Consider the following 27,225-nt stretch of genomic DNA (forward strand, 5'->3'; position numbering starts at 1 on the left):
TATCCTGACATTTCAAAGCAACTATCGGAAAATGTATGTTAATTGTTCAAGACTTTTCTCCGTGTGGTGTTATTCGCTTTATGGTTGGTGTTATCCTCTTTATTGAAATTTTGCTCAGAGGTTTTGAATACGTGAAAGAGTTGGTCTAGTATACATGTTATACAGTTTATCGAATGTTTCTATAAATTTCGTTTAAAGTCATATAAAATCACGGGTAGGACAATTTCTTGATTGTCCAATCCACTTCTCGCACCGTTGTTTAAGACAATCAATTGTAAGAATTTTTAAAATAGAAAAATGTGCAAATATTTTCACACAAGTGTATTCATCAAAATTTAAAGGTTCACTGTGCGGTACCTATTTGTTTCTTTGGAACTGTTATAGCTTTTATGGAAACATTGATTATTACATTTATGTAGGTCGAACTTTTGCCGAACCTCACTCTAATCCTTTTCTTTCTGCTATGTATTTTCAACAGTCTTCAAAATATTTGAACGCTGAGTATCAAGTACTCGAAAATCTAACACAACTGTGATCTCGCTAGAGCACTCTGACATAGAAACTGGAATGCAATTTTGTACTTGATAATTTATTCACTGCACGCAGCTGCCTTCAAACGGAATCTATAATACTAGTTCCACTGGTGTTCAATCTATATTACTGCTTGTAATATATGTGTTTTCTATAAACTGATTCAATTACGCAAATTGAAAAATATATGCATACATCCCGTCATGGGACTAGCGTTAACCCCGTCACATTTAATCTTTTCTATTCACTGCACATTCATTCCTAGTGGTAAACAATGGCCCGACATACCTTTTAGCATTTCCCGAAGTTCTTCGACGGCCTGCGCTTTGAGTTCTGGCGATTCACGCAACTCATTCTTGGCCACATCCTTCCCGAACGGGGTCAAATCTTCCAGCTCGAACCGCAGGGTGTAGTCGCCCAGTTGGATCGAGGGCAACTCGTCCACCTCCGACAGCATTGTTGGGACCCCTGAAAAATAAGAAGCGGGAAAAGATTATGTTATGGTATGATTTATTTGTTTCTGATGATATTAAATCTTCGAGCTGTTTAGTTAAATACCTATTTAAATGAAAGCCGAATTTAGAACTATACCATTCAATTCCCCTAGAGTTTGTATCCTTTGACAGATACGCGTATTTCCACCTCAACTGTAAGGCCGTCTTCAGTGTCGTGTACTAGACTCGACTATTGAAGACGGCCTCCCAGTTGAGTTCGAAATACGCGTATCTGTCAAAGGATATGAACTCTAGTGGAATTAAATGGTAAGTACTCCAAATTCGGTTTTCATTTAACTCCATTTGATCTACACTGAAAATACTCACTCATTTTGAATGATGATACTGTTGTACTGTTCAATCGAAAGCTGTTGGGTTTTGAGAGGGATATTCAGAGTTAAAAACATCGACCAATAATCGATAATTCAGAGCGAAACCGAGTGCCACATCCGACGGCTACCAGCGTCCAAAAGCGACTAATCTCATGGTGCAACAAACGCTAGCGTCGTAGAATGCGTCGGCCCATTGCAACGAAGCCGGCGCATCACGTTTTGGATCATGCGGTGCATCTTATCTTGTTGCAGCCGAACCGTATAATCAAATCGCTCAGCTATCGGCTCAAGCTTAGCGCAAAAACAAGTCGTTCAATTTCCGCAATCGAAGCAACCGTTTGCAGTGTGTTCCCCCTCGCAGCAAGCCATGCTAGGAGTTGTGGGAGTCACAAGTGGCTGGACAAAGCGATTAGACAACCTAGTACCTACGTGCTTTTCCCACATTATGATCTGATTGTTCCACATCAATCGTCGTTATCGGACACGTGAGTCTATGTTTGCTAAAGATACGCGTCGCGGAAAATTGGTGCGAAAGTTGAAGCCTATTTACGCCGTGGAAAAACATTTCCGTGACACTGGGCGGCAAAATCAATGATTTTTTGTTCGCGCACTTTGTGGATTTTCAATCTGTCTCAGAATTTTTGTAACACCTACAGTTTTCCAGAAAAGGGGGATTTTTGTTCACTTTTGTCTCACAGCAATCAGTTACATCTGTTTACCGAAATCCATGCGTATAATGAATTCGATAGACTTCGATTAGCTTCTGTTCTATTTCTGTTCGGGATGAACCACTGCGACCAGTTTTCTTTGATATTTTGTGGTATACCAGTGTCCTTTGTTTAGTGCATGTCGTTCTACTCCATTACTATTGAGAAATAATGAAGTAGTCGTTTTTTATACAAATATCATTCTTTACCATTTTGCATAGAGCCTCTTTAGAAAAAGATACCGCTATTTATACCTTTTGGAGAAAACAGGTTGTCACCATTAAACTCTCAAAAGCGCGCCCCTTAATCAGGTTCGGCCACTAAGCTGGTTAAATGATACTGATTTTGACCATGCATCGGTACTCTAGCGTATCAGATTAGCTCATTCACACCCCAAAAATGTTTGTATCACCTAAATTTTGCGAAAAAAGTGTGATTTTCCACAAAGCCCCATATTTTCAACAATATGGAAATTTCTGTTTTACAATTACAGTCAACTCTATATAACTCGATATTCAAGGGACTATCGACTTATAGGATTCTTGAGTTGTAGACTGACACAACAAATCTTAAAATAAAAGGAACGAAATTTTGTACTTCTAAACTTCTATGATCATTTCTATGAACAAAAAAAAAATTGTGATTATAATATTTTAGAAAATAATAGAGTAAGGTGGGGCAAAATAATGACTGCAGTTTTGCTCATCAAACCTATGTGGAAATATTTATTCAATTTCAGTTATAACAGTTTCAAAATTGATTGTCTTAAGCAAACTTTTTCCTCGCGGTGAGGAAAAAGTTCACTGGCTGAAACACAAAATATCGATACTTTTGTGACAGGTAGGAAAATTTTTAATTTAAAGTGATGTTTGCATTAAAATGTAAAAATCATTTTCATCAGAAATTTGTCAAAAACAATTTTAATAATAATATCCCAAAAAACATCAGGCTGGTGAACGAACAAATTATCTTAGATGCATCCTTCTTTATTTGGTAGGTGTTTTTTCAAGTTTCACCGTCTTCGGCATTTTTGGAAATATGTGTTTCCAGCAATAAGGGTTACAAGGTACAATACTCAAATCTACTTTTTTGATTTTTTTAAAAGAGTACGATGGTGTCCTTAAACGCTCCAGACTACTGTTCTTTGCATATTTGTCCCGCGGTCCTTAAGGTTTACATAGAACATAAGACAAGTAGGCGTAGAGAGTTCCTTATTGACTAGCTGTGGCACAACCAAGCATTGCCAAATTCGTTCTCAATTGATTCCGAAGCACGATCAAAGCAAGCGACGAAAAATATCGCATCTGTATCGGGTCATGATCGGCACTGTTTCGCAAGTAGTAACAAGCTTGATTAATAGCAGCAGCGAACGAGAGCCCCAAGAAGAGAGCGATAATAAAACCCATTTCTCTCACTTATTTACTATTGAGGTTTTACTGGTATGATGAACAATCCCTGAACATATGATAGCAATAGTGTCCCTCAGGTTTGGAACTTGTTAAGTTGGGTTTTATCATGCACTGATTTCACCCCGATATAATCAGAGCTGTAGCAGTAGACGATAAACAGACTCTCATAATGTGTTGCGGATCATGATTGTTACAGAGAGCAATACTTTAAACTTTCTCAGAATTCAACCCCTGGTCATAACAGTAATTATCATTCTGATTCAAATTTTGGACAGCTTTAAATTGTAGTGTTCGGAATTGTATAAGAAACATTTCACATGCACTTTCAAAATTTGCTGGTCAACAGATCTCACGTTGGATTTTCCATGTCTATAAAAAAATATAATGGCTTGATGAATTCAATTCAATTTTTGATTTCGTTTTTCTAGTTCAACCCAAGTAACATTGCTAGCTGAAAAACAGCAAATCCAGCTGAAATTCTGTTTACACAACCTCTTTTCAACTGAATAAGCTGTTATTCAGCTATCATTGTTGTACTTGGGAACTTTCATTACATGTCCAGATTTTGAATCAAAGTTTTCGAAAAATTAAGCAAATACGAGAAAGCGTCCAGAAAAAGAACCAAGAAAAGGCCACACATTTTCACTTATTTTAAATTATTCAAGTTAAGAAATCAAAATCTCGTCTTATAAATCTTACCCATCATTTGAAGATAAGTATATTCAATGCTTGATATGCTGAATGCTACATTTCAATAAAGAAACTATAGTTTTTATTAACAGTTCTAAATTAAAAAAAAATGAGAACGAAACAACATTTTTATTCATTATTTGTATTGCTTGATCTGTTTATTACACTGTGTTTTTCGCTTTGGACATAATATTTATCTGTTACTTTCTCCTAACTAGAGAGGATTCCGACGCATACCTACACTCTTAAAAATAATGGAAATTACTGTCGACGTAATTAATATTATGACTGAAAGACACATGACGTAAATGATTTAACGACACAAAAATGTCACACGTTAAAGGACACGAAAACGATGTCAATATGATCGGTATTTCCCGAATCAGACGCTATGGTATTTTAAATGTGACACATAAATTCACGTCATACGGCTCGCTCCTTTTATGTGCATCCAAAAGACGTAAAATCACATGATTTTTTCGGAGTATGTGGGCTTTCCAGAAGAACGGTTCAGAAAGGAGGAGATTTTGCTTTAATGGGTTTGAAAAAGGAGGACTTTTCAAAAATTTGCTATGCCAGAACAAAAACGGAACTTTTGAAAACAAAAAAAAAAACAATGTTTTTGAAAAAATGTTGATTTAATCTATTAGTGTTCGTAGTTCAGTGTGGAGGGTTTTTGAGATTTTGTTTCAATTTGAGTCATGATTTTGTGAAAATACAGTGCAGGTAGTGTCCGTATATGTCATGCAGTTTTCTCTGTCAGTTCGATATCAGGCCATAGTAGAACAGTCCACCGTACTATGCCATCATCAACCATCAACACTATAGGAGCTTCTAAGGGATCGTTCAAATATTACGTAACGCAACAGGGGAGGGAGGGGGTCTAGCATAGTGTTACGATCCATACAAAAATTTAAAAATTTCCATACAAAAGCTGTTACGTGGGGGAGAGAGGGGGTCTAAAATTAGCAAATTTTGCGTTACGTAATATTTGAATGAACCCTAATACCCACCACCATATGGTGGATGGACAGGATATGTTGGTAACCTTCAACGGGTCAATTTGTGGGGTTAACGGGCACGGAAATGGTCTGGGTCACCGACCAATACCGAGCGGACAGTGACCTATGTACAATAAGATCACTGATCGAGCACCCTCAACCGATGAAGGTTTAGTTAGCTCAAACCACGTAGTGCAGAGCTGGTGAAAGATTTCTATAGAGAGTGATTGAGTGTGTGGTGCAGAATTAGGCAACAGATAATTAACAAACCACAAACCTGTCGCAACCCTTAAACCCAACTCCACTGCAGGACCTCGCTGTTTTGGACAGAACTTCGGTTCTGGACGTCCATCAACCCCTCCCCCCTCCCTCTTCATTTCCGGGGAACGGGTGAGGTCCAGAGATGCCATAGTCGCCATCCCACAATGTTTGCCAGAGTAGGAGAGAAGTCAACGATCAGCGTAGACGCCGCAGCGGAGAAGATCGAGGTGATGGATGGTGGAAGAAGAGGGGTCCCGAAAGAAGTGAAGTAGTGAGAAGAAAGGACAAGTTAGAGTAGGATAAGAAAGTGGGAAAACTAGAAGTAAAGGCCGGAAAAGTCCGGAATAAATGTAGTTTGTGTCGAAACCAATGTGACGTGAGTTTTTATGTATGACAGTGCGATCATTCCCTGCCTCGCGAAAGACTGTAGAGATTAAGCATGCCGACCCTGAGGTTATGTATCAGGGAGTCTTAGGAAGGCTCCCCTCTGAGCTAACCAATAGTTATAAATCATTTGTTCAGGAAACAACATCATTTCATCAACAAAGTTTGAAGGGAGCAAAAAACGTGTTAATGTACCAAAAAAAAAAAAACTTTGTGGCAAGCTCATGTATGAAGAAAAGGCTTGTTAATAAATACAGCAATGAAATCAAACAAACCTTTGTTTTCCCTTTTTTTTATACAAAACATAAGGACCAAATTTAAAAAAAAATTTTTTTGGTCTTAAAAATGCAACGAATTTCGATCTGTTTTTCTTTTGAATAAATGGGTAATTCATTTCGAAAGATTACTTTTTTCCCAGAATAGTGTTTATTTGAACAATGGTTTCTTATTTTGTCATATTAAATTCCTTATGATTTATATGTTTAGCATTAGCATTAGCATTAAGCATTTCGCACAAATTCGTAGGTGGTACTATCCTAGACCATTGTATGAGGGTTGACTCAAAGACAAATTAAACACCTCCATGTCCCTTGCAGTTGCCCAAAATTTTTTGGCTCATAAGGTAATCTAGAATGCCGTGAAAAGTGTACAGCGATCTGTCAAACTTGGGTACCTGTTGTACTACCGAGGGACCAAATGCAGTACTAGTAGTGGTACCCAATCTGAGCCCGAGTGTGACGGACCTGGTTGACTCCTTCTCGTCCGTTACCAAAGTCAGAAATTTGGGACTAACCTCTAACTCTTAGACAAGATTGACGCATCCTCCAATAGCCGAGAGCTGTCCTGGCCACGTCCTTGCGAAAGCTGGGGAATGGGAAAGGATGATTGATCGAACACCTACTTAAGAAAGATGCAGAGAAGTCTACGACCTCTCATAGGTGTTACGGGATGTTGTGGAATGTTGATGGAAAGGGTAGTGCCATGGGATACGTTTGGTAGACGTTCTGGCCGACAAATGGTTAATATTTACGAATTGTGATCATGCGCTGCTGATCAGAACAAACTCACCAAATTTTTTTTTCCAAATTCCTCTGCGATCCATCGCTCATCGTAAAGAACAATAGCGTGAGCCCAACAAAATTCACGCGCCGTAAGAAAAATCGACAAAAACTGCAGTTCATAATCCATCCCGAACTGAGCATTCACACACCATTCAATTTTTGACAACACACACAGGAGGTACACAAAAAAAACGAGTCACGCGAAACGAATTCAATTACTGGAGCCATCACAGAGCACTCGAGCAAAACGCAAGCAAATCGAATATAATCTCCTAAAAAATAACACTTTTATCACTTTGAAAACCATGTTTCCACAGAACATTTGCACGTGGCATAGCACCATCCGCCGAATTTAATTTTCACCAGCAGAATTGAGAAAAAATAAATAAAAACGCGGATCGAGGTACCGTTTTGATTCATATTACGGACAGCTTCAAATTCCGGACACTCTCGTTTGTATGGGAAACATTTCACACGAAATGTTTCAATTTTCGCCGTCCAAAAGTTCTCATTTTCGAGACTCGTTTAATTAGGTTTTTTCCATAAAGATCATTGCAAATTTATAATGCCCAACTACCTTAGACGTCTCTTAAGTGGTTGAACGATTTCAAATGATGATTTGACTGTTCCATTAATGATTATCATGAGCTGTCCGTAATTCGAATCAAAGCGTCCGGAATATGAGGCAAAAGTGAGGGAGCGTCCGGAATAAGAATCATGAAAAGGCCACGCGTTTTGATTTATTTAAAATTATTCAAGTTGCGGACGCGTATTCTTTACCCACCATCCGAAAGTTAAGGGCTTCCGACGCTCGATAACGCTAAAAAATCATACAGAATGATTTATTTTGTATGGTCCAAGCTGGGTTATACTTCACTGAGGCCTTAAGTGCCCGTAATATGAATCAAAACGGTAGATGTGGCACAAAACTCAAAACACAGCCGCCCGCGCGCATGGCTTGCTGCGATCTACTCTTTCTTATGATTTATATGTTTCATTATAAATTGATTTGTTTTTGAAAATATGGGTATTGTATGCGCCTTTGCGCAAATTCAATATTATTTGTTCGCTCTTTCAAATATTTGTTACACAAATGGAACTGTATTATTCGTTTCCTAATGTATTTTTTAAGATAACATGAAGGGTGTTAGTTAGCCTGGGAGGTTTCTTTTAATTTAATCCCAATAGAAGGTAATTTTAATATACTTGTAAGTCAAGTGCAAATATGTGTATTGAAAATCCATAACCATTTCAACTAGTCATTAGGTTCCCAGATAGCATTTAAAAGGTCACTGTTGCCTGAACATGCACAGCGAGTGGACGACAAAGTGTTCATGTTGACAAGTATTCTTAGGAGTGTCGTATCCAAACAAATTCCTCAATTAAACTCACATCGATCATTCACTTTCATCAACACAATATATAATTCACAAAGCCGAAACACCACTCGTCATCCAAAATCCAAAAGTCACGCTAATTCTCAAAATCCAAACACAAATTCACGTCCGTTCGTCGTTAGAATCGCCAACAGAATCCCGAAGCAACGGGAACGCACTCACTTCTTCCCTTTCTCTATAATACACACACCGACACAATGTTTTCTCCACTTGTTTTCGATCGAACATCCTACCGAACGCATTCTTTCTGTTCTTCTCATTCATCACCATTCTTTCCATGATCATCCTTTCAAACATCAGAATCCACTTCTTCCCATTCAAAAATCATCATTGATTCTTTCAAATAGGTTTGTGCGCTTTCCATTTCAGTGATGCCAAAATTGTTTTCCAATGCTAATTGAGTATTATTAAAATAAATAATCTATAATCATCTTATTCACTTCATGGAGGAGTAATCAAACATTATCCAGAAAGGATCCAAAAATACTATGCCAAAAAAGTGGCGAATTTCCACCAAACCTTCTTGTAAGTAATTACTGATTACTGAAAATAATCATAAAAACTAATGATTATGAAATTAAATATTCGATTAATTTGAAAAAAGGAGGATATTTTCAGCCCAAAGGAAGAAGAGAGGACATATGATCAAAAAGGAGGACATGTCCCCCTCCTGGCAAGCCTAAGCATACCTTCAAATTTTATCATGCAGTCATCAAGTTCGATATTTGTGTGATAAAAGTTTTTCAAACGTCAACAATTGGGTGAGATTTATAAGAGGCCTTGTCTCAAACATGCGCTCATATCAAAAGATTGAATGGAGATATACTTGGAGCGCTGGCGACCTAGACGTATTTTTGAATAAACTACTCATTCTGGAGAGCCGTAGTTGAACCTTCATATAAGTTTGAGTTACGGCTCTGTTTTGCTCAAAACATATGAGCTAGTATTGATCGAAGTTGTCTCTATTCGAAGTAAACAAATGTTTCGTCAAAAAACTCTTATAGATCTCTGTATTTTGACGTTAACTACGTCTTACGGCAATATACTGGGTGTCAATTGAAAATTCTATTAACTCAGCCATTTATCGGTAGATTTCTAATATTTTCCCACCAATTGGTCGGAAATTTATACAACATTTTACTCAAATGGAGTAAATTTTTGATTTTTGACGATAGACTGTCGAAAATTGGGAAAATGTCGACCCCTTTCTTACGCAACCAAACCCACGATTCTTTCGGGTTGGCAAGTGCACTTTAAAAGCAGACCGATTCCTGCTTCTTTGCGCATTCTTCTTTTGACGTTAACTACGTCTTACGGCAATATACTGGGTGTCAATTGAAAATCTAAAATGTTGCGACCGTCATGATATGATGTTAGATTTCGAACTATAGGAAGGCTGCAACTATGACAATCGACTAAAATTCAAATGCAGAAAATCAATTGGCATAGTTGTGGACCAAAAATGTGAAATGTACGTTTTTAGGACATGTATCTTTGTGCTTGCCACACGATGCACGAATACAAATTATGGACAACTGGCAAATAAAGATCTCAGTTAATCACAGTCATCCCAGAGTAGCAGTCTCTGTCCCATTTGAGACGAAACGTCAGATGGAAAAGACACGATTACTGTAGGCAAAGAAGTAAATGAAAAATCGAATTTAGTACTATACCACTTAATTCCACTAGAGTTTCTATCCTTTGACAGATAAGCTTTGACAGAGGTCGAAATACCTCAATTGTAAGGCCGTCTTCGGTGTCGTGTAGTAGATTCGACTTAGGCGAAGTTTATACATTAAAATCCGTGCCCAGACTTTGAAAACAGAGTTAAGACTTAAGGTTTTCGAACAAAAATTTCAATTTCTTCGGAAATATGGAACTTTGTGAGAAATAACACTTGTTTTCGAAAAAAAAACTTGATATCAAAATGTTTCTTCTTCTTATTTTTGGCCGTCCTCACTGGGTCAGAGCCTGCGTCTCAGCTTAGTGTTTTTGAGAGCACTTCCACTGTGATTACCTGAGAGCTTTCTTTGCCAAATTTGCCATTTTCGCATTCGTATATCATGTGGCAAGAACGATTATACTCCATGCCCAGGGAAGTCAAGGAAATTTCCATTACGAAAAGATCCTGGACCGACCGAGAATCGAACCCAGACACCATCAGCATGGCTTTGCTTTGTAGCCGCGGACTCTACCCACGCGGCTAAAGAAGGCCCCAAAATGTATATTTATTACCTAATTAACGTGTATTGAACACATTCTACGCATGGATTCCGATGAGTACATGTAATCAACCGTTGTGTAACAAAAACGTAAAATTTTCATGTAAATATGAAAATCTGTGCATAAAAAAATGTTTCTCAAAAACTTACGTGTTTTAAAAATATGTGTTTACGTGTTACAAAACTCAAAAAACAGAATCAAAATCAGCGAGCCAAAATCTATTAAATCCATTGCAAATAACCAAAACGCGTGAACCAGTGTGTGATCTGCGTTCCTGCGAAATCGTCACTTGCAAAAATAGCACATCCGCCACGCGCTATTCTCTAATCAGCAGATAACAAACAAAAAAAAAGTATGAACCTAATTTATCTGCGCCGAGATTCTTACTTTCCGATTTACTCGGCAAACAAACTAGTTCCGTGATTCGCAGTAAGTGATATGAGCTTTTTCAACTCGCCTACTATGATGACGACGACGACGACGGCGACGGTTCCCAAATATCGATTGTGTCGCCCTCTGGGGTCACTTCTACATGTATCGCAGATTTTCGAGCATTTTGTTTTGCTCTGGGATGCAGCGGAGCAAAGCCGGCAAAACAGAGCTACTAATTACTCGACGCTATTTTTATGCGTGGACAACGTGGTTGTCCAGATCGTAACGATGAAGCGGAAATTTACCTTACAGATGGATGACGTTCTATGATGATGATGATGATGATGCTGTTGGTGCTGCTCTTATTCGGCAGAGAGATTGTGATCGACATTGGTCAAACTTGCTGAGTAACAAGATGCAAGCTTGAAAAATTCTAGAAAGTATTCTGATCACGTTTTTCGTAAATAGTTGAAGTGGTTTAGAACGTTTCGAACAAGCGAGAACACCGGCAAGCGATCAGTATCAGTGCATCAAATTGACGCGGCCAGGAAGTTTATTAACCCAAAGAACGGAGGAAAAATCTATGATTTTCGGTATATGTCTCAGTACAGATTCATTCGATGAGACCTTTCATTTTCTGAATGAGAACTCTTTTAAAACTAGTTTTACAATTGTCAACTTCTGCGACATACTCAACAATTTGAATTTAATGTGTGTTGTGTACAAATCGACAATGATATGAACGACTAAGCTTGAAGCTTGTCCGAAGCAACCATCAATTTTTTGATCTTATCTCAGAAAAATGTGGAAAGAGCAAAGCATAGAAACGACAAAATTTATCGACCTTATTTTCGCACTTTCAGCATTTCTCTGAAAGAAACACAAAAAATAGAGGTTGCTTATGCCATTTGAAGAGTGCTCAAAGAACAAAGGGGTATGACCAGGGCTGGAATAGGAATGACGTGGGGGCTTCCTTAGTCGAGAGGTTAAAGGGGTTAAAGCGGCCATAAAGCAAAGGAAGAAGGAGAATTATAAAATTTACAAGGGCTGTGGAGTATCTGGTAAGTCCTCGAGGAGCACCAAGTGGAAAGTGGGTCTGGTAACAGCTGCTCTATCGCGTTATTAAATAAAAACAAGATTTTATCAATTTTTATCTACTATGTAACCAACTGTATCGTTTTTTATTTTGTTTTGAGACGTACTTTATCACAAAATAAGCTAGGTAGTAGGTCAGCCAATCTGGGACCTACATTAGTAGGTTGAGAGTATCGCTCACTTATTGCTCTCTGTGACAATTGTGATCTGCAACACATCATGAGAGTCTGTTTAACGTCTAGGATTTTCTTCGCTTGGTTTTCCGACAATAGTTGTGGTATAAATTTATCACAGTGTGGTGCAATTGCTTCAGCCTCTTACTTTCGTTTGAATCTAGAACCAATTGGCGGACAGACCTCTCGCACCACCTGTAAACGAGCCCATAGACCTCGTTCTGAACTGGAATCGAAAAGTTGAATATCGTTTCAATTCAATACGACAAAATTGCCTTGCTCCGCTTGAGTTCAACGTTTCTGCACCGTTCGATGATGGACACTGGTCGCCGGTGCAACAACGCGGCGTGCAGATATACCATGTCCACACAATTACGGATCCGACACTGTTATGGATCACTTTGGCGTGCACCATCGAATAATTTGGTTAGAACATACACTAGAGTGATGCAAATTTTGAAATGTTCGCTCCCTTATGCTTAAACGATTTATATTATGGTAAATCGCATCCTCCCAAAATTTGAAATGATTCGGAAGAAATTTGACTGTACACAAGCCATTTGAAGTTTATATGGAGATTACTATGGAAAACACCAACTTTTTTTGTTCAGGCCTCCATCTCTTCGACATAATATTTTATAGAAAAGTGAACAACCTCTGCTCATATGAAATCCTTTCAGCTACAACTTTGCTGAAGACCACATTTTGATAAGACTTAATGATAAATTGCTATTCTTAATCATAAACTGGGTTTCCATTTTGCATGCTTGACCAACTGCTCGGCAGGCAACAGTGGTGCTCCTGGCGGGTAGAATAGATCAAAGTAATCCAGGCTACTATGTTCCACAGTAAAACAGCAGTGTTGCTCTGAAAGTAATTGAATGATCATCTCAACATGATTTAGACTTTGTTATCACTAATTACAAATTATCTTTTCATCTCATCAAAATGTGGTCTTCGGGAAAGTTGTAGCTAAGAAGATTTCACATAAGAAGAGTTTGTTCACTTTTCCATAAAATATTATTACGAGCAGTTAGAGGACTGAACACAAAAGGATTGTCTTTTCCATAGTAATTTCCATAGAAACTTTAAATGGCCTGTGCACAACCAAATTTCTACCAAATCACTTTAACATTTGCATCAGTCTAACATACACGCTGAAGTAAAACACATGTTTGCCTTAGAATAGACTTCTAGTATTTGTAATATTAAGCATAACATTGCTCATTCGCTTAGATTCAGTATGAATTAAACTTTGGATAACATTTTGCTTGATTTTAAATATTGAATATTAGCAGATTATACTAGTTATCCATATCATGGGTCAGGAACTGATTGTTAGTCACAATTATGGTTCACTCCAAAACAAAGTATTTTTTCATCTTTATTAACGAGATTTTTATGATTTTTTTTAGGTATTTGTGTAGAAATTTTGTTAGTGATTACACTAAGAATACCAACATGATTATTACAAAAATTGACCTCAAAAATTTCTTTAGATTTTCATCCTACACGTCAAACTTAAACTGAAATTCTACCATAGTTTTTTATTCTAAAGGTTCTTTAATGAAGCCTTGAAGGTAATCGTCAGAAAATTCCAATTAGATTTCCTCTGGAGATCTTTCTTCTCTTCTTCTTCTTCTTCTTGGCATTAACGTCCTCACTGGGACAGAGCCTGCTACTCAGCTTAGTGTTCTTATGAGCACTTCCACAGTTATTAACTGAGAGCTTTCTTTGCCAAAGTTGCCATTTATCGCATTCGTATATCGTGTGGCAGGTACGATGATACTCTATGCCCAGGGAAGTCAAGGAAATTTCCATTACGAAAAGATCCTGGACCGACCGAGATTCGAAACCAGACACTTTCAGCATGGCTTTGCTTTGTAGCCATGGATTCTAACCACTCGGCTAAGGAAGGCCCCTGGGGATCCTCTGGGGATCCTTCAGGGAATTGCAGCAGAAATTCTCAAAGGAATTAACTAAGGAATTTTCCAGGGATTTTATAAATTATATCAAGAATTCTCCCTTAGATACTTACATCAGTTTTTCAGTTATTAAACATTTTAGAGATTCATCCAAAAGTAACTTAAAAGTTTTCCCGGCAATTTCGCCAATTATTTTCCTGAAGAATTTAGCAATTTTATTAGATATCGATCTGATAATTTTTCTTGAATGACATTTACGATTTATACAGGAATTCATCCAGATTATTTCATTAAACTAAGGTACACAATATCTTTCAAAAGTCATCTAAAGAATTCCTGAATAATTCCTTCAAACATTTTTCTATTGATTTCCCTGAATCGTTTTTCAAGAAACTTATCAAGGGATAGCTTTAACATCCTAAGGGAAGCTCTTCTATTTTTCTTTTTCTATTTTGTAAGTAATACACTCAAGAAGTTTTCTCCTTAGAATTTCTCATCGAAATTATTTTTGAATTTTCTACAGAGGCTTGTTGCAAATATCTTTAGAAAAAAAAGAATTTTAAATCATTCCATATTTTATGAAGATATTCATAAATGGCCGAAAGCTTAAAAATACTGGAATTCATTCAACAATTTTCCTGCAATTATTTTATCACAGACAAACAGACTTAACAGCTAGAAGATATATCAATTTAAAACATAGTCACATGATCATTTACGCCCAAAGCTAAAAATAATTTATTAGGCTAACCGTGAACTAGGTGGGGGTAGTGAGCAAATGTCAAACTTGAACAAAAGTGGGCGCTATTCTGCTGTGCGATGAAAATAATTAGAGTGTTCCGTCTTTTTGTCTGTGATGTTATGATAATCCAATAGAAATATCTAGTAGGATTTCTCCAGCTATTTTACAAGATATTTGCTCAAAATTCAATTTTGAAAATTGTTTACTAAAACTCTGCAAAATGTTTGTTTTTTTCTGACTCTTGCACGTGTTTCTTTAGAACTGTTATCAGATATCAATTTTTTTACGAATTTCTCCAGAGATTTAGGTTGGCTATTTCCTAAAAAAAAAATTTTAAAATTCAGTAAAACTCCTTCAAAACATGGACCTGAATTTTCAAAACCTCTCTTCCTAAAAATAATACGAAATCTTCCTGAAAATTTTCCAAGAATTCTTGTGTTTTTTTACACGGATTCTTACAGCAATTCTGAAGAAGATTCTCCAATTAATCTCACCATCTAAAATTGAAAGATTTTTCTCTATCTCTCATAGATTTTTACGAAATGATCCTGGAATTCTTTCAAAAAATATCCAAAATGATTCCAAGGTTTTTTTTTAGAGAATTCTATGTTGTATCCTTAGAGCTTTTCAAAGCAAATTTTCGTCTATTTTTGCTGAAATTTCTCCAGTAGACCTTTCTTTATCTCTTATTCCTCCTTTTTTGGTAGTTAATTTTTGGCATTATTGAGAATTTTCTGGGATTTTTTTTTTTTTTTCATCTTTATTAACTTTTCTGGGATGAATTAACCCAGAAATTGAATATTCATTCTGGGTTAATTCATCTGGTGATTTCTTCTAGATAGCTTCCAGGAATAGAGTCTTGCGAGGATTTCTTCAACAATAAATTTCCTTAGAGGGTCCTTGGATGTTTTTGCTTCAAAAATTTGTCAGTGCTTCTCTGAAGAATTTGGATGGATAAAATATATCTGGAGAAAATCCAGTAGGTATTTGTTGACGATTACCCTGGCTTTATGAGAGAACCGGGGAAATTCGTGGCGTAATCTTTAGAGAAACTTCTACACGAGTAGCTTAACAAATTTCATGAGGAATTTTGTGAGTACTTTTAAACGAATTCCACGACAAGTTTTGAGGCATGTAAGACTTTCTGGAGAAATATCTGGATGTATTACTGAAATTATTTCTTTAATCATTCTTTAAAAAAATAGGGCTGAGGAAATTCTCAGAAAAGTTTCCAAGTTGTTTTTAAATGAATCACTGAAATTACTAATAGAATCAGAAATAAATTTATTTTGAAAACACTAAGGAAAAATTCTTGAAAAATCCTTGTAAAATTCTTAGTTGACTCAAGTTGAAATTCATTGAAGGATCCCAGAGAACATCCATTTAGAATAACTAGACGAATACCATGAGGGTTTTATGAAAAAAAAAATGCTCAAATAACTCTGGAAGAATTTCTGTTGGAACTCATAAATCAAGGCCCTATGTCGTTGTTAGTGTAATTGACCCCTCTACCGGCAGCTTCATTTTTTACCGTCGCGATAACTTTATTGTTTCTCGATATTTTTGCACCATTTTTTCACAAGTCCTTAAAAAACTCTTCTAGTTCTAGAATCTGTGTCGATCAATATCGTCTGGATCCAGAGATATTCCGAAATTCCTTGGGGGACCGACACGTAGCCACAACCCACGTAAATATCTCAGCCTACAGAATTTTTATTGTATTCGGATATTCACTCTTCGAAACAGTATATTATTGAGAGTATGTTGTGAAAAAATGAGGCAATTTGGTGCAGACGTTTTTGAGTAATGAACATTTATGTGTCGCGTACCACGCTGGCCAAATAAAGATCTTGAAAACTTCAAAAAACATCGTATCGTAATATTTAGATAACACCAATAATGCTTAACCGATTTGTATGATTTTTTGAGAGTAGCTCCTTATTAACTAGTATTATATAGCCCATATTTTATTTTTTTGATAAATTGACGTAAAACAAAATGGCCGCCAAAGACATTTTATATGGAGAATGTCGGTCCCCAAGGAACATCTGAATATTTTCAAAACCAGATAACACAGATTCTTAAACTAGAAGAGTTTTTTGAGAACTTGTGAAAAAATGGTGCAAAAATATCAAGAAACAAAAAAGTAATCGCGATATGAATATTTTTTTGACGGTAAAAAATGAAGCTGCCGGTAGAGGGGTTAAATCATTAGATAAATTTCTACAAGAATAGGGAAGAAGCACCGGTTTTGGCCATACGCCAGTTTTAGCCATAGGGGATTGTACACCGTTTTACATAGTGAATCAGCATGAAACATTTTGTGTTCAGTAGATCACATTGACATGATAGAGCTACATTCATATACTTGTCCAAATTGATTCAAAACATAACATAAACAATTAATTTTCCTTATAATTTTAACTCCCATACACCTAATTTGGCCAGGACACTCCTAATTTGGCCACTCTCATGATAAATCAATGCGATTGGCCAATTTAGGAACCGGAGTTAAATCGAAACTGGTTCCGATAGCCTATATTGGCCAATGGGATTTTCAAAGCGAAAAAATTGTTTTAGCACGGTTTTGATATTTTACACACATAATATGGATTGATAGCTTGCATTTGACATATTTGTAGTATAAATACGGCTTTCCATTTAATTTTTATAAACGTTTTCTCTTAGGCTGGCCAAAACCGGTGCTTTCACCCTACCTAAAAATATATAAAAAAAAAATCCAGAGCATTTTTGAACAAAACTACAGAAAAATGAGCAGGCTTTGGAAATTTTTTTCCATTTATCCGCCTGCATTCATACAACACGCATGACATTTAACGTTCGTGGAAGATAACGAGCAACGAACGAAAACAAGACAGACCACGTGTAACATTCGCTGACACACTCTCATTCTGATCAAGAAACAGAGGCGAATATTTGTCATTTTCTGTGCTATGTTTACAACCAAAAGGATGTTGAATTATCAAAGATTGTAATTAGGTTGTTAAAGGCTGCATTACCAGAAAATATGAAAGTTATAACCAATTTTATGCTAAACATAAATCACCCAAATGGAACAATACTGTTGTAGTCTGTGAGATTGCTGCTTTTGAACGCTCTCGTGCCACGTACCAAACGAGAGAGTGAACATTTTCATTGAAAGGGGTCTCCGATCGCAATGTGTCACGAACTATTATGGTTCACGAGCTGTTGGTTCGTTCGGCTTATTCTTATCAAAATCCAAACAATTGTAAAAGGAATTCATCTTGGAATTGGCGTTACTTTGAACTTTAGCAGGAAATTCATAGTACTTGATGAGTTGTGTACTTGATCAGGTTATCGAATCCATGGTCATCACTTCTATTTTACCGGACCATCGAGTCCATCCAATTTTCAGGTTTTATTCTAACTGTTAACCATTCACAGCGCTATTGAATGAGGTTTACCGTGAAATAGGTGCACTTGAAATAATTTTTGTCACTGTTTGATTTTTGCAAAAACAGATGAAACGGGGACTGGGATACATTCAAAGCTATCTTAGTATCAATAAGTTCGTGAAGCATATTTTTCCTTTCAAATGTTTCGTAACATCCTTGAATTATTTGGAACATTCAAATAAACCGAAATGAACTTTGATCATCTAGATAAAGATTTTATTTCTGTTTAATGCTGTTTCATCAATACTGTTATGCTGAATTTTTGAAAATTTACTCGAAGGTACAGGTAATGAAAAATACTTCTAAACATGCAGATTGCAGATCAATCAACAATAGAAATAGAACTTTAACATTTCAGTTCTTCATCATGTTGAAAAATAATTTACGTCGCTTAAAAGGTTTTTTTTCAAGTGTCAAACAGCACTTAAATAAATTTACAACAGCGTGTATCGATCGTGTAGGTCGATTGGAAATTTCATTGTCTTTATATAAAGTGTATATAAATTGTTTGACGGTATAAAAGTTTATGTTTTGCTTCAGTAGTCCTCTGAAATTTGATTTCATTTTTTTCTCGCTTTCAAATTGATATTTAAGCATTTAATTTTTGAGAAAATTGACTAATCTAGAACAGTTTTTTCTTGCTAATTCGATGGAAGGGGGCCCTTCTGTATAGTAGAACGTTAGACACTCATTGATAATATATTTTTCCCTAAATTCCACAAAAGTGCTAATTGCAATAATGCATTTGATATGACATCATACTTGCTCAATGTATCCATTATGCCCCTAATCCCCCTGTTAAATCGTATTTTCCGGGTGAATGTTGTATTGTGTTGTATGCTGGGTGAGTTGTTAATACCCTCAAAAATCAAAAATTTAAAATTCTAGTGTAAAAGGATTCTTCTAGTTATTGAATGAAGTGTGCTCAATCTCGGTTACCAGATTGTTCTACATCAGGTAAAACCTATTTAGTTAGCCGCAATCAATTACAACTGTTCTTTATTCCAGAAAATTATTTTTCGTCAAAATTGAGTTGAGTTTAGTTTTCAACATCTCTTCCAATTCTCTTTCAGCTGCACTAATAAAATAATACGATTTGTTCGAAAAAAACAGGAAAAACAGCAAGTCAAATTGTCCCATAATGAAAAGTAACCACATATCAGTCCCACTACAAACTTCCGCACCGTGAAACACAAAAATGGAACTTGCTTTGATTATGTTTACATTTTTCTTGGAAAGCTATCGTAGTGAAAAGCAAGTTGTGAAAGTTTCATCAAGATTGAAACATGTTGCAATTCTCTGGAATTTTTTGAATATTCGTATGGAAAATGAGTTTGAAAACTTCACAGCCCATTTTCTCAGTGCCTACTTTCTACAGATGGGACTGACTTGCGATTCACGGCAGTGCAATCAGTTGAAGATACGCTTAAAAACCAAAAAATCTTTTTTAGGTCAAAAGAGCCCTCTCAGCCAAAGACACTAAATGAAGTGTATTTCATCTTATAAGCCAGACTATTCAATACTAAAAATATATGTTTAGTTATCCAGAAAATTAACATTTAGGCAAAACTGGTCAAGGTGGGAATTTTTACACAATTCCGGTAAATGATAATGTCATCATTCGATTCCTTGACATTTTCCACATAGAATTTGATGGTTTTTGAGAGCAGCCTCCAGCTGCGCGGAATATGTGCTGTTTTGAGTACATTTGTTTCCAAAAAAAGGTTCGTTTAAGACAACCAACTTTGAGATTGTTAAAATTAAAAATGCGTAAATATTTTGACACAAGTGTGTTCAGCAACATTGTAGCCAATAGTGTTATAATTTTTCGGAAAATATGTATTATACCGCTAAGCCCGAACTTTTGCTACACCTTCCTGTAATAGTGTTTTCAGCCACTGAAACAATTTCTTATTTTCATTCAATTCTGAGTAAATACATACAATGTTTCACTAATCTAAGTTTCACGTTGAAAAGGGACGCTTTGTACTTTGTTTCAAAATTGTATGTTCTCTACTTTATTTCATTGAATTTAATTGATTAAATTCTACACTACTTGATCCATAACTGTGGGGTGATGGTATTGCAATTTGCAATCTCGATTCACTGAATGGTACACCTTTTCCTCTTAGAGCCCACCACCCCTCTCCCTCGATGTCGACTTTGCGAGTCAACAAATTGCACAATCTTCGTAAACATTTTCAACGGGTGCTCGCGGAGCACTGCAAGAAATCGAATTTGTGGTAGCACCTGGCGACAGGGTTTTATGGATTTCCATTCGGATGTCGGCACTCAATTTCACCTCTCACTATCGAACTTGCCAAGGCTGAATGAAAAAATCAGCACCAAAACAACCACCCACACTCAGATCAGCTGGTCCTCGAATTTGTCCTTCCAGTTGCTTCACTCGACCAATTGGATTCAGATGGCTTTTCCCAGGACGAGCGCAGTAATCACGCCAAGTATCGAACGTTTTGCTTTGGCGGCGTGCAAAAAAAAAAAAACCCGACACGATACGACCGATATTGGCCACCGTTACCACTAGACTAGCCAAGAATATTGATCAACGGTAATGTTTTATTACCGGAGTGCGCCCACTGCGAAGGAGAGTAAGTACACAGGTAATGTAATGTGGTACTGTGAGGACGTTGTGCTGCATGTGTTTCGTCAAAACCCGCTCATTCTCATGCTCTCGTATACACTCAGCGAAATCAAAATATGTACCACTGTGTTTTCTGTTTTTTTTTCATATCTATTTGTTCTGTTCATCTGATATTGATTATTAAATCAGCGCACTTAAATGTAGGGGACGGTAGGAAGTTGATGATTACTTTTAGAGTAAGACGAGCCAAAAATTCAACCTTAGTAAAATAATCAATATTTTCAGAAAAAGTATAACAGTTGAAAATAAATATATACTTCACAGTGAACCTTCAACATATTGTCTACAGTTTTGCTTAACAAACTTGTATCAAAATATTTATAAATTTTTAGTTATAATATGTAAGTTTTGGTTTGTTGATTGATAGTGTTGAGGAGATTTTGTATTTTTGTTGGTCCGTCAAAATGTGTGCAGGTTTCCCTAACAGATCCACTAGACATACAAGTTGGGAAGTAGTATGACCGAATAACCTTTACTACGCAGACTACCACCCACTGAGCTTCTAAAAATCACCAACAAATGTCTGGGAGCATAACATTCGGGCGGCGAAAGGGGGCAATCGATGATAAGACTGGTCAAGCACGACAAGAAACTGGAAGGCAAGAGCCGAACCACAGATCGTTCACTTACCCTGAGTCTGCTGAAGAAGCAAGAAAGAAAGCGATTACCAAGATTTATAGCAAGTTATAAGTTTGAGAGGAAGCAGTTAATGAGAAGTAAAAGTCAGGACCCCACCGTTTTTGGTATAGAACCAAAATTATCTATTACCACCCTACGCCGTCGTAGAGCCCTATTGCGGGTAAATCCCGGCACCGTCGTTGGCCGAAGACCACGTTACGATACGACCGATATTGGCCACCGTTACCACTAGACTAGCCAAGAATATTTATCAACGGTAATGTTTTATTACCAGAGTGCGTCCACTGCAAAGGAGAGTAAGTACAATAGAAATATTAGTAGTAGAACGCTAATGGCGCTGGTCTCACAAAACTGAATTAGTTTATTATCTTCTTCAACTGTATCTTTTCATTGTTTGTTCGATGCCATGTTGTAGTGGATGATTTTAAAATTTATTTGACACTTTGAGGACCGGTACTCAAGCTGTCAGCGCGTGGCAAACTAGATGTTGGTACCGTAAAACGGGGTAACTTTGATAATGCGGGTAACTTTGATAGTGCGAGACCTACAACATACTAAACGATTTAACAAAGTTTCTGTTAATCAGTTAAGCAAAACGAATGCAAATGTTAAGAGTATTAGTATGACACTTCATGTCAAAGCTGTTTTCGTTGAAATCAAGTACATTTGAAGATTTTTATGCAAATATTAAAAATTTGTAAGATTTTAGCATTTCTGAAACGCTTACAAACAATCAGTTCTACGATCACTATTTAATGAAGTCATAATGAGTTCGTCACTTATTCTTGACAGCCTAGTTATAGTAGAACATGAATTCGGTCTCAAATCTCTTAGCGAAAATCATTTTTGCAAACTGGGGTCATTTTTGTAATCTAGGTAAGAAATTTCCATATAGCGTTAAACGCCTAGAGGTATGCAACGCCCTATAAATGTTCCATAATTCATTCAATTTTGTTCGATTCGTACTCAATTATCAAAGTTACCCCAAAACAGAAAACCGACTTTCGATTATAAGAAAAATTATATATCCATTAAGAATAAATCTTTTGGAAATCTGTCAACTGCAATCGATAGCTAGGATGCCAGTACTTGTTATATATATATATATAAATTATAATTCTTGGAAACAGCATGCATAAATATTCAAGTTTTCTTCGAAAAAACTATCAAAGTTACCCCGTTTTACGGTAACACGAACAGTAGCGACATTAGCATTCTTAGGTTAAGGCCTGAGAGAGACTCGCGAAGAGGAAAAATATCAACGTCATATGCAGCCCAGATTCCCCTCTCACGAAACGTCAAATGCAGCCCACCGTTTTTACACTGAGAACAGCGTTGCGCTCGAAAAGAGCGAGGGTTAACCCTCTAATACCCAAATTTTTGTTTTCGATCTAAATATTATTTTTCGTTATCTAAAATTATTCTAAACACGGTTTGGGCAATGATTTATTTTTCTTCGCAAATTTATGAATATCGGTTTTTGATTTTTATTTTTGAACATCCCTATCCTTTTCAATTTTTTCTTGAAGCCTCTTCTGATTACTGATTTTTGACAATAATAAAAAAATGAGTTTTTACTTTACTTTTGAAAATATGATTTTTTTAATTTTTTTCTGTGTAACTAACGGAAAAACAGATTTGAAATCATTTCAATACCATCAGGCTCTTCTTCTGTGATAGGTTGATCGTAGAAAAATATAAAAGGTACGATTTTTTATAATACACGTTAAATTAATCCCAGGCATTTGTAGGTTATATAAGAATGCAATTTTTCAAACAATTTTCAATAATACAAAAAGAGTTTCAAAACTCATAAAATACTTTTCTTATATGTGTGTTATGAGTCAAGGTTTAAGCCAAAAATAAAATCATTTTAATTTCAGAGCTACGAAAAAATACACAAAATTCCAAAGTGTACCCCGTCTAAAGGCGGGGTTGGGTATTAGAGGGTTAAATTAAATACACAACGCCACTTGATTTGTGCAGACTAAATTCGCATTTATTTAGAATATTTTGTGCAGTCAATTTTACCATGGCACCATTTGTATAGTAAAAATTACTATATCATGGTTAAAAACTTGCAGCCGACCAGAATCGAGCCGAGGATCTGGCGATTGCCAGGCGCGAACGCTAGCCGCTCGACTATCGACGCGGTTGAATCGAGAGGGAACAAAACGCAAATAAAAAAGCGTTCATGATAGCTCAATCGTGGTTGGAATAGTAAATTTAAAAACACGTTCATGGTTCTCATTACTGCAACGCTTGTTTCAGTGTATGGCTGAAAAAGTGAAAAGTATTGTGTTCAAAGTAAACTGTTATTAAAAACCTCAGTCGGCGGAGCAGTTTTTTCCAATGTTGCTGATAAATCTAAGCAGAAGATTAATTATTTGTAATGTCTGCTACGTTTGCTGGCATGAAATTTCACTCAAACGGCTATTTATGATTCGATGTGATGCAAACTCAATCATTTTTTGCTGAGATGTTCATGTGAGGTTTTGAACAGCATGCGCATAATTGGTATAAACACAAACTGGAATAAGAAAAAACTCAGCAATCACAGAAAACCGTCTTCGCGAGTCTCGTCTCAGGTTAAGGCTAAATAGCCCGTCATTCGTTTTGGCAACAATGATGACTTTTCAGCTTGCATTTCAATGTGATAAAACTCAGTCTTGATAGACTGACGCGTACAAATTTCAAAGACGGCCTACTTCGCCTTAATGCTTCTACTATAAGTACCAAGGATGGAAGAAAATCGTCTCTAGCGACAAATAACATAGTATTCGAATGATCTAAGAGGGCTGTCGTTCTTGCGAAAGCATGTTTGCGATACATCATTCTGCGCGCGTTGAACCGATGTATGGATCATCAGATGAACTGTTTGTCGTAGGACAAACCGGTTGTCGGATGTTGCAACATGTTGCGATTAACGTTCATCAGAACGCATATACGATGTTAATTTTCGCTCAAACCATTCTCGATTGACTTTTGGATCAATAATCATTGGCCTAAATAGGGAGGGGTCAGGGGGGCCTGGCCCCCCTCAAAAATTTTGAAAAATAGATGATGAGATAGTTCAATTGCATGTTGAACACATATTTTCAATTTGGTCAAAAAATTTCTTTACTTTTCTTGTGGAAAACAGCATACGTTGCTATACGGTTCAACTGAAAGCTGATTACCGTGAACGTACCATATTTGACGCGGGTCCAAACTTGACGCATTTTCTTATTAATTTTATCTTAAATTAATATTAATTCAGACTAGCACTCGAAAATGTATAGCCTAAACTTCATTTACATGTTGTTGAAGGATTCGAAAAAAGTTTATGTTTGATTAATAATAACTCAAAAACAAAATTTATTTGAAAATGCATCCGACAAGTGCGTCATTTTTTTTATTCCTTAGGGAATGTGCTGAATATTGTTAATCAATTGGAAATATTGTGCTGTTTTACAGCAATATCATCAACAACAGTCAGTAATATTCTTTTATTCATGAATTGACGTCGAAATTTTTCTATTTTTAAGCTTTGAGAAATATTTTTGTATGAACATCTTGTGCGTCAAGTTAGGCACAGAATGTTCCTTATTATTTGCTATTTTGTTCAGCATCTTTTGTTGAATCGAAAATAGTAAAACAAATATTTGTGGTGCTTGCATTCAAAAAATCCGTCCGCGAAACAACCCAATGCTTTATGTAATCGCGTGTAAAGGGTCATCCATATATTACGTAACGTTTTTAGGGAGAGGAGGGGTTTAGGGAAACGCAACTATTCATACAAAATATTCGCTCTATCCATATAAAAAATGTGGCCAAGGTGGAGAGGGATGAAAAATGGTAAAATTTAGCGCGGTTTATGGACGTCCCCCAATGTTTCAAGGAAGCTTCAATAAATCACATCAGGAGGTGAGGTGTTGATTCAATGGTCGGTTTAGTAAAATTTTTACAATGCCCCCTATTGTTACAATTATTTATGAGATACGTGTCATAAAAACGCACCATTTGCTACAACAACCCCGCCCATCCACCCTACATCACACTGTTTATATAGAACCTTTAAAAAATGTGTATGATTCGTCACATCTTGCAGAACACCTCCTTCCTCCTAATATCATGACGTACTTAATGGATGGCCCCATATATGGTTCTCGCCCACACTACTGTTGGTTCCTCGCATATTTGTCCCACGGTCCATAAGGTTCACATAGAACATGGGACAAGTATGCGTAGTTTAGATGTTATTAGTAATGAAGATTCTCAAACGACCATTATTGGAACCGGTTGTTTTCGTTCTAGTTCTCGACCATTTTTTCCTTTTTTTAATTTTCTTCCCTGTTACAGCGCAACGTAGTTTTTCAACCATTCCCTTGTTTGATATCACGACGAAAATACATTAAACTTAACAATAATGCATGACTATAGATTGAATTCAATCGCCGGTATTATTTTCTACAATTTAACTGAACGCACAGCAAAAGTACTACCGGATTACGTCATCCTGAACTTTTTCCAAAAGTTTTAACTGTTATGTTCACTTTAAAGCGCCTTTTTCAATTAATTGATCTATTGAATACTAAAATTCTTGTATATTATTTAGCAATTATTTTTTAGTGCGTCAAATAAGGAACATAGTACGTCAAATTAGGCACATTGAAGAATTGATGCGTCAATTAAGGAACCTAATGTTTTCCACAAAAAGCCATTAAATCATGAAGAAAAAAACGTTTAATATATTTTCACTGATATTTCCCTAATTCTACAATAGTTGAGCTAGCATAGCTTCAAACTTCAACAAAATCGGACACATTTTGACGATTAGACAAATGTTTGAATTTAGAATTTTCTTAACCGCGTCAAATATGGTACGTCCACGGTACCATTGATTTGCACTGGCGAATTATCAGTTGGCTTCAATGATACCTTGGATACTACTTTGAGAATTGTTGTTTATTCCTAGTACTTGTAGCCTTCTTCAGTGCCAGTGGATACGAGTATCTGTTTCTCTATTGAGATTCTGCACAGAGGATTCGATCACAATAAAAAAAAGTTAGAAATTTTTGAAAATCGGTAAAAAGTTGACGTATTGCCTTCAATTTGCGCCTTATCAGTAATTATTTTGAATATGGAAAAATAGTTTGCATCACGCAAGCATGTTTGAATATAATCATAATTGGAAAGTATGAATGTATTTTGTACCATATTCAAACTAAATGTGGACAAACTACAATTTTGGTCAAGCACCCCTTGTCTCCCAGTTTCGGGCAGCTTGATTAGTCATATGTTATTTGTGTACTCAAATTGTTCTTGTAAATGTTGCAAATGCATCAAATTGGCTTAAAATACTATTTCTGGAGTAAAAACGTTCGACGATGTTCAAATTTAGAGACATAGAGTCATTTCCAGATCGTGTCCGGTATTGGGAGCCACCTTTTATGGTTGGCTGATTTGGTACAAGAATACATTATCAAAATGTAATGTCAAAATTCATATTTATATTTTCAGATTTATTTGTGCACGCTACACAAATTATAAAACATATCATAAATGGATAACAAGATCCCATAAAACCACTATGTTTTTAATTATGAATTTAGTGGCTTAAGTGTCCGGTAGTGGGGGATCTTCCCCTATAGGTAGTTTTGATTTATGTAAACTGTCTATATTTCAAAAACATGACGTTATTTGAGAAA

At 36.3% G+C, this 27,225-nt stretch overlaps 1 protein-coding gene across 5 annotated transcripts in view; it reads right to left on the reverse strand.

Moving 5' to 3' along the window:
- The window catches only part of LOC5577908 (alpha-tocopherol transfer protein-like), a 107,128-nt gene that overhangs the window by 23,338 nt on the left and 56,565 nt on the right, over positions 1–27,225 (reverse strand). For 3 of the 5 annotated variants that reach the window (XM_021848194.1, XM_021848193.1, XM_021848192.1), the window contains one exon: positions 820–999. In XM_021848194.1, the coding sequence (XP_021703886.1) occupies positions 820–988 (169 nt within the window). In that variant the 5' untranslated portion in view covers positions 989–999. Of the gene's footprint in view, positions 1–819; positions 1,000–1,352; positions 1,498–20,596; positions 20,778–27,225 lie in introns of those variants that run through there. The other 2 variants (XM_021848191.1, XM_001656632.2) reach the window with 2 other exon arrangements.

This window comes from Aedes aegypti, chromosome 2, assembly GCF_002204515.2.
Source record: "Aedes aegypti strain LVP_AGWG chromosome 2, AaegL5.0 Primary Assembly, whole genome shotgun sequence".
Lineage (NCBI taxonomy): Eukaryota > Metazoa > Arthropoda > Insecta > Diptera > Culicidae > Aedes > Aedes aegypti.